The 8,825-nt window shown below is 53.2% G+C and overlaps 1 protein-coding gene across 1 annotated transcript; it reads right to left on the bottom strand.

The window, feature by feature from the left end:
• Window positions 1-4,348: 4,348 nt before the first annotated feature.
• On the bottom strand, window positions 4,349-7,198 carry CLEC4G (C-type lectin domain family 4 member G). Its single transcript, XM_087815910.1, has 9 exons — window positions 7,123-7,198; window positions 6,706-6,807; window positions 6,287-6,340; window positions 6,075-6,137; window positions 5,801-5,905; window positions 5,384-5,473; window positions 5,040-5,188; window positions 4,793-4,908; window positions 4,349-4,509 (listed from the first exon to the last, which is right to left on the bottom strand). The coding sequence occupies exons 1-9, from the start codon at window positions 7,175-7,177 to the stop codon at window positions 4,371-4,373; spliced, it is 873 nt and encodes a 290-aa protein (XP_087672036.1). The 5' UTR covers window positions 7,178-7,198; the 3' UTR covers window positions 4,349-4,370.
• Between the last annotated feature and the right edge of the window lie 1,627 nt (window positions 7,199-8,825).

Here is an 8,825-nt window from a genome sequence, read left to right as displayed (position 1 = left end):
TTCTGCTCACTTCCCCTGAAACAGTCCAGCCTGTGGAACATGAACTAAAGTCCAATATTTGTTTGCCACGCTCCTTACTTTTTTTCCTTTGAGTAAGATGACATAGAGTGAAATGCACAAATCCCAAGAGTGTTTCCTTTGAGCTTTTACAAATGCATTCACTTTGTAATTCAAATATCTATCAAGATCACAGACCGTTTCCATCACCCCAGAAAGTTCTTTCCCAGCCCTTCCTGGGAAATCCCTGCCTCTGCTCCCAGACAAGCATTGTGCCACTTTTTTCCTATCTAGAATAGTTTTGCCTGTTCTAGAACCTCATATAAATGGGCTCCCGGAGTCTACACTGCTTGGTGAATGGCTGCTTCCACCCAACCTAAGTATTTTCAGAATCCTCCACATCCAATCTTCTTGTTTTCTGTTGCGTGCCAGTGCCCGATGTATAAAAGGTAATAAGCGTTGGAGAAATGTTTGTGGATGAGAAAGTGATTGCACTGACGGAATGCAAATGATTTCATTGCATGAATGAATGAATGAATGAATGAATGAATGAAATTGTTTCTTGTTCCCAGGATGCTTGTTCTCACTCCTCTCCAGCTTCTCTTGACAGCCTCCTTCTTGGTCTTGGTTCAGGGGGCTTTGTTCCAAATAGCAGAGGCCCCCCCACCTCTTGCTCCCAAGTCCCCCAGTCTTCCCAGGAAAACACATGTTGTCAGGCATGTTTCCACCAGCTTCCTACCTTCCCCGTTATCTGCTCCACCTTCCAGCTTCATTTCCTTCCCTCCTGCTCTTCTCTAGATAAACCCCCCACCTGGCTCTGGAACTGCTGAGTCCCTCCTGGGTCAAGAATGCCCTTCCCGGGCAACCAGAGGCCCAGACACTGCCGACGTGGCGCAGAGGGCCAACCAACTTTGGAAAACGGTTCAGCAGTTTCTTATAAAAGTTAAACACTCATGTACTGCCTGACCCACTGCCGGGTATTTTTCCAGGAGAAGTGAAAACGTAAAGCCATGAAAAGACCTGTACCAGAATGTTCATAGCAGTTTAATTCGTAGTAACTTACGTTGGAAGCAATGTGACCGGCAGCCCGCAGGCGAGTGGATGCGCCGTGTCCAGCCGCGCCGTGGAACATGGGCCAGCATGGACAGGCACACACTGTGGGTACACGCCCTGTGTGATGTCTAGAGAGGGAATCTAGGCACAGGGGACAGCGTATGGTGTGATTCAATGGATATGACACTTGGGGAAAGATAGGCCTAGCCAACAGTGATGAAAGCAGATCCTGGTGGCCTGGGGCAGGGGTGGGGAAGGGACCTGAAGGATGATAGAAACGTTTTATATCTGGGATGTGATGGTGGCTACACAGCTGTATACTTTTCTCAAAACTCTGACTTGGAGCTTGAAATGGGTGCATTAAAATTTAAAACATTTAAATTGTGGTATAAAATACACGTAACATAAAATTTACATCGTAACCGGTTTTAAGTAGATAGTTCAGGCCCCTGGCCAGTGTGGCTCAGTGGTTAGAGCGTCCTCACGTGCACCAAAGGGTTGTGGGTTTGATTCCCAGTCAGGGAACATACCCAGGTTGTGGGTTCGATCCCAGGTCATGTTAAATATATTCACATTGTTGAGCAACCAATCTCTAGAAGTTTTTTTGTCTTGCAAAACTGAAACTCTGTACTCATTAAATAACTTCCCATATCTCCCTCCCCGCAGGTCCTGTCACCCACTATTCTACTTTTTGTTTCTATGAGTTTGGCTACTCTACGTACAAGTAAGTGAAATAATGCAGTGCTTGTCCTTTTATGACTGGTTTATTTCACATAGCAACAGAGACTTGGCAGATGTAATTAAGGATTTAGAGATGGAGGTTGTTAAGTGTTAACGAATTTGATGGGTCTTTGTCCCTGTTTTTTAGCAAGGAGCATCTAAACCCTTGGGATTTCCCTACGATAGGAGTGTCTTTGATCTTCAGGGTGGGACCCCTGGGCTCATACCTGAGTTTATACCAAGGAGATGGCTCAGGTCATGCCAGAAAGACCAAGCATGAGGGGTGGGACTTTCAGCCACCCAACCTCCAGGGAGGGGAGTGGGGCTGGAGATGGGGTGCAGTCACATGAGCAATGATTCAATTAATCACACCTGCATAATGAAACCCCAATCAAAACTCTGGACACCAATGCACAGAGGAGCTTCCTGACTGGTGAACACGTTGAAGTGCCAGGACAGTCACCTGTCCTGAGTCCATGGGAACTCTTTGTTTGAGACCCTCCCAGCCCTCACTCTATGGTTCTCTTCATTTGGCTATCTGAATTTGTGTCCTTTATAATAAAACTGTAGGTATAGAGCTTTCCTGAGTTCTGAGTCATTCCAGCAAATTGTGGAACCAGAGGGGATCGTGACATCCTCTGAATTCATATCGGTGGGTCAGAATCAGTTGGTCAGAGGTGTGGGTGGCCCGGGGACCCCCAAACTTGCAGTTAGGGCAGCCTTATTAGGAACTGTGCTCTTAATCTGTGAGTGTTATCTGCGCTAACTTGGGGTGGTTAGTGTCACAACTGCATTGTAGGATTACAGGAGAGCATCCTGGATTATCTGGCTGGGCCTAAAAGTGCAATCACAAGTGTCCTTATGAGAGGGAGACAGAGGAATATTGACCCAGAGAAGCAAATGTGACCACTGAAGCAAGATGCTATTCTACTGGCTTTGAAATGGAAGGAGCCAAGAGCCAGAAAATGTGAGGGATGCAGTTATAGAAGCTGGAAGACAAGGAAACAGATTCTCCCATGGAGCTTCAGGAGGGACCCTGGCCCTGGTGATGCCTTGATTTTGGCTCAGGGAAACGAATTTTGGGCTTCTGGCCTCCAGAACTGTACAGAATGTGCTGTCTTAATCCATCAAGTGGTGGTCATTTGTTACAGCAACCCTAGGAAACATACACTCCCCCACGCTGACCATCTGAACATCTATCAGCCTGGCCGACAGTCCATGAAGCATGCCACCTGTCCAGGACTCAGGGAGCTCCTGGGCCTGGCCAGTGCCCTGCTCTGAGCTGCACTTGTAGAGGGCCCAGAGAAGGGTTGGAGTGTTGGCTGGTCACATCACTGAAAGGCTTCCCCTGGCCAGGGTGTCTGGGTGTTACTCTCTCTTCTTCCTGCTCAGTCAATGCTCTCAGGGCTGAGCATCCTAGGGGATCCCAGCAGCTTTGGTTTTGAACTCAGTTCTACACAGAAGTACAAGCTGCTAGCCTGTCCTGCCTCTTAGACCTGTCTCCATTGGAAATTCCAGGAAAGCCTCCAGGTCCCCCAGCCGGGGACAGGAAATTTTGGGGGTACAGAGTGAATTCAGATCAAAAGTTCCTAGTTGATAAAGCCAGGCTCTGTGCACCCTGCACCCCCAAACGTGTTCCACCATACTTAATACCTTCCAGTGCTCTCTGCCTGCAAAACTTTCCCCTTTCAGTTCCATGTGCTCAAATCTCATTATACCTCGAAAGTCTGTCTTCTCTGGGATGTATTTCCTGATCACTCCACCCAGTGCTCACAGAACCTAAGTGCCCTAAACATAAGGGACCTGCTCATCAGATCCCAGCAGCTCCTCTCACACCTGCCTCAGGGCCTTGTCTCAGGCTGCTTGAAATCTCCACATGCAGTCTCTTCAAGGAAAGGGGCCACCACTTTAGTATCTCAGCAGAGTCCCTCTCCCTGACTGCACAGGTGGCTCCTTCAAATGCATCACGTGTCACTCATTCATGCATTCCTCCATTGAGTCACTGGTCACATTGTTCCTGTGCCCAGCTAGACTGGAATGAGATGATCTGGATGAGGGGTGGGGGTTAAGGACTGGGTCTGACTCACTCCCATGTCCCCAGTGCCCCACAGCCGTTCTGGCCCAGTGCAGGCTACTCATAGAGCCATGAAGTCGCTTCGAGAGGTTGGGGTCACTCACAGGGGTCACTGTCAGGGTCTCGAGGATAAAGCTTAGAAGAGCTCCCCAGAACAAGGAGCTAAGATTCACATTTCAAACATTTATTGATGCTTCTTAGGGCTTTGAGGACAGTTCACAAAACCCCTATCTTTGAGGCCTCCCAGTCTAGGGAAAAATGCAAGAAAACCAGACATCTCCGAGTCACCTGATCTTCGGTAGGGAGGGAGGTGGGGCCAGATCAAAGGACCCAGGAGTCAGGATTTTGGAAGAGGTGGAGGCTAAAGATAGGTCCACGTGGGAGGGCTTGTGATGAGGTTGCAGAGGAGGTTCAGATGGTTCTTAGTAGCGGCGGATGGGGGGGTCTGATGATGGTGGGCCAGCCAGGAGGGTGAAGAGCTTCAGGGAGCACAGCGGTGGGTGTGGCTCAGGGGCACCGGGTGGGCTCAACAGCTGCGTCTCTTCTCACAGATCCAGTTGTCCCTCTCATTGCTGCAAGGGGCGTCGTTCCATAGCCCCGAGTCTAGCATCATGATGCAGTCCTCGAGCCCCCGAGAGTCATTGGGCTCTCCCTTGTTCCAGTAGCTGCAGGGGTACAGCGGAGGTGTTGCTGGGGGTCTAGGCTGAGGATGGCCCTGGGGTCCAGCCTTCAGGGGCTAGCCTGTTTATTGCTTGCTTGGATCTACTCTAGACACCCTGAGGGTCTAACTTACGCATCCACCTGGGATATAACGTTCTAACCCCCAGAATTTATCTCTCAGCCAGTTCCTGGTGGCTGGACTGCCCATCCCTAAGGAGTTCCTGAAATCTGTCCAAAGGACTGTCCCTAGGGTTTGACCTGTTCCCTTCCCCAAGTCCCTTCCTTCACCTGAAGCTGAGCCGGACTCCGTCCACCCACTGATAGCTCTGGATCTTTCTCCCGCGGCGCACGGCCCTCAGGCCCAGCCAGTAACCGCGGCCTCCTGTGTTCCGACTCAGGAAGCCCTGGATGGAAGAGAGACCGAGCTCTCCATTCTGTCCCGCCTACCCGCCCCCCCCAGCCTCCCCTCTCTCCCCTCCCCCCTCCCCGCCTCAGGTGAACTCCGCCTCCCACCTGGGACGCCCAGGCTGCGCACCTGCTCATCCAGGTCCCCGACAATCACCAGGTGCGCACCAGCGCCCGAGCAGTTTTTCTGCGCCTCTGCCCATGTGGCCTTCTGCACCGAAAAAAAGTAGCAGGAGCCCCGAAAGGGCAGCCAAGACGTGGGGCACTCCAAGCAGGAACCTGTGCGGTGTCAAAGGTCAGTGAGGTAGACTGCTCCCCGGTGGCGCAGACGGAGGGGATTGGGGGGCGCAGGGGCAGAACCATCGCGAACAGGTCAAGGGCAAAGGGCAAATCCGGGCGGATCGGGGAACCAAGAGCCCGCGGGCAGGGTCCACTTATCCCCTCTGTTCCCTTCCCCCTCCCCGTCCTGCTCACTGTTTCCAAGTCGGACTCCCTCCAGCGCCCGGTGCAGCTCGCTGCGGATGCCCTCGCGGTCCCTTCCCGCTTCAGCCAGGCTCTTGGTCACTGCGAGGTCAAGGGAGTCCAGATTATAGCTGGGGTTAGGGTCAGGAGCAGGGTTGCGATTAGGTAAAGGGCAGCATCCATGTCAGTGGTCAGTATTACGGTCCAGACTATCACGGCCAAGGCCCAGCCTTATAGCTGGGTAGGGTCCCCCGGGGTTGGGGTTAAGAGTTGCAGTCAAGGGCAGAGTCCAAGGGTCAGAGTCAGGATGGGAGACACGATCGGGGTTAGAGGTCAGGGTCACAGGAAAGGGTCTGGGTACAGAGGAACCAGGGTGTAAATCAAGGGCATGGTGAGGGATCAGGGGCCGAGGCGGGGTCCCGGCCGTACCGCGGTCGCTCAGCTCCTTCAGCGCGCTCTCCTGCTCCACGAGTTTCACCTGCGCCTGGGTGAGCTCGGAGCGCGCGCTCTTCAGATCCGTCTGCAGGCTCTGGCCTGGAAAGGGGGCGGGGATGGGGCGGGACATCAGAGGCCTCCTCCAATCCTGGCTGCAAGCCCCGCCCAAGCCCGCGGGCCCCGCCCACAAGCCCCGCCTCCGCCCCGCCTCCGAGCCCGCGGGCCCCGCCCCGGCCCCCCGCCCCGCCTCCGAGCCCGCGGGCCTCACAGCAGCTGTTGCAGGCTCCGACGTCGTCCTTCAGGGCGCTCAGCACCACCGTCTGCTTTGAGGCTGGAACGACCCCGCCCGACCCCCACACGCCAAGTCACCCTTGGGAACTCACGGGGACACCCTTCCCCACTCCGGGCCAGCTCCGGGGACCCTGAGGTACCCACCCACCCACCTACTCGCAAACCCAGGAGCCCCGGGTCTGCACGCACCGTTGATTTTCAGCAGGTCCTGGCCTCCGAGCAACTCGCCGTTCTGCTTGGAGGCTGTGGAAAGAGGCTCCTGCAGGCGCGGCCCCGCGGACTCGGAAACATTCTCCTCGCCCGAGGGGTGCGGGGACCCCCGTCGTGGGACGCACAGAGGGGGTGGGTAGGGGTACAGCACACATGAAGTGCCCAGGAGCCGAGGGGAGACAAACACACGGGGCCACACACACGTTCATGCATGCACATGGGCACTTGTGTGCGTGCACACAGTCCGAAGATGCACACACACACTGTTCACACGCAGCCCCAGGCAGGGGTCAGGGACCCAGCCGGTGTGCCCTGGGGTGGAGGAAAGAAACTAAGCAGGGAGTTGGGAGGTGGGGCAGGACTGCGACACAGTCTCCCCATCATAGACGGTCACTCACCCTTGGAAAGTAGGATGCTCAGAATGAGGGCCCACAGGACTGTGGTGACCATGAGAGCCAGGGCCACTAAGAGGAATCGCCATCTCCACTGTTTCCAGTGTCCTTGGATAACAAAGGACTCATGGGTCCCTCCTGTACAGGACAGTCCTGGACCCCTGAGCCCCAAGGACTGAGCCTTAGCCCTTTAGGTCCCAGAAAACTGGGATTCAGAGAGGTTAAGTAACTTGCCTATGGTCATAGCCCTTAAGTGACAGAGTTATAATTTGAATCTATGTCCAGTTGGCTCTAGAGCCTGTGGTGTCTCTCCAGCACCCAGGACTGCTCCCTCTCTTGGCTGTTCTTCTCCCTTCCCCCATCAAACCTCAAATCAGAGGGACCCAAGGGGGCCAGTGAGGCAGTCCCACTGCTCGCTCATACCTCCGGGCACCTCCTCGAGGCTGCCACTCCAACTGCTGTACCCCGCAGTGTTCATGGTGAGTGGGATCCCTGCCCTGGGTATTGGTATAAATGTAGCCCCCTCCCTCCCCCACCCGCCTCCTCGGTCTTCCTTCCTTTCCATCTCTTTCCTTTCAATTCCTGGTACTGAGAACCCATTGACTAATCACAGGGCTGGGCCCTTTCTGGGCTGAGCCAGGGGGTAAGGGCGAGGTGCAGTAAGGGAAGTGGGAAAGCGGTGAGGGGGTGAAGGGGGGTAGAGGGAGTGGAGGGGGAAGGGCAGTGGAGTATGAGCACACACACACACACACACACACACACACACACACACACACACACACACACACAGGCTCATCTGTGCTCAGTACCAACCTCCCTGGGCTGGTGCTGGGGTCTTTTCTTTGGTCCCCATCTCTTATAGGTCAGAGGCTGGGCTTCCTCCCAAGAGGGACAGGCCTCCTTCTGGGTCCCTCAGGCCTGGACTCCTGGGTTAGCTCAGCTTCACTCCTTAACTCGCCCACAGATGCCGGCCAGAGGCTGACTCTTAGTTCAGTCCTTGTTCAGAAGGGAGAACACAGATGTTCAGCTAAGCTTCTGGACTCAACTCTTGGGTGGGTGGGTGGAGGAGTGTATGTATGTAGTTTCTAGAAGCCTCAGTTTTACTCCTCTGTGCACAGGGGACAGTGACAGGGCCTCTCTCCAAGGGATGCTGTGATAAAGAAATGAGGTTATGAATATTAAGCCCTAGCACCGTCCCCAGGCACAAAACCCACGAAATGTTCATTCATCTTTTCAACAAACACTGAACACCTCCCACGTGCCAGGCATCGATTTAGGAACTGGGCATTGTCTGATGGTAGGGTAAAGGTATAATGGCCACTGCAACGAGAAGTTAACTTCAGACCAAAGAACAAGGCAGGCAACTCCATAGAATATAATAGAATTGATTATACTTACGGGAAGATTGGGCTGGAGCAGAACAGATGGCCCAGCAGTCTGTGCGAACTATTTTCCACTACCGGACCCCTGCTACTGCGCTTTTTTATAGTATAACTGAGGTACTAATGATTGACAAGACAAAGGGACGAAGAATGGAGTAGTGCCAGGGGCCATTCCTCATGCCGGTCTTGTGATGGATGGTTCTTTAAATCGATGCTATCACCAGTTTGATATTTATCTTGGTTGTCATGCCATTCTGGCCGTTACTAACAAATATATTTATGGCTACATTTTAAGGAACATAGGTAATCATCAACTAGAAGGCTTGATATGCTCGCTAAGGACCGTGAAGTTGGTCACAGCACGAAATTTAAAATGGAATCTAGACACAGAGATGGAGTTGATTTTGTCTGCAGCTACAGCGGCATACATCAATGCCCACAGGAGCAAATCAGTGCCCACAGGAGCAAATTCCCTCCTTGGAGCAAACATTCCAGTAGGGGGTAGGGATAGACAGACAGTGAACAATGAACATAATGAAAAAGTAAGTTGTATAGATAGTGGTTCTCAACTGGGGGTGATTCTGCCCCCCAGGGGACATTGGGCCACACATGGAGACATTTGTGGCTGCCGTAAGTTGGGGGGTGATACTGGCATCTAGTGGGTGAAGACCAAGGATGCTGCTCAATACTGGCCCCCAATGCTGAAGGTGAGAATCCTACCATAAGATATTAAAAAGTCCTAAT

The sequence above is a fragment of the Miniopterus natalensis genome, chromosome 4 (assembly GCF_054644295.1).
Source record: "Miniopterus natalensis isolate mMinNat1 chromosome 4, mMinNat1.hap1, whole genome shotgun sequence".
Lineage (NCBI taxonomy): Eukaryota > Metazoa > Chordata > Mammalia > Chiroptera > Miniopteridae > Miniopterus > Miniopterus natalensis.
Note: the sequence above shows the minus strand (reverse complement) of the source record. Positions and strands in the feature narration are given on the sequence as shown.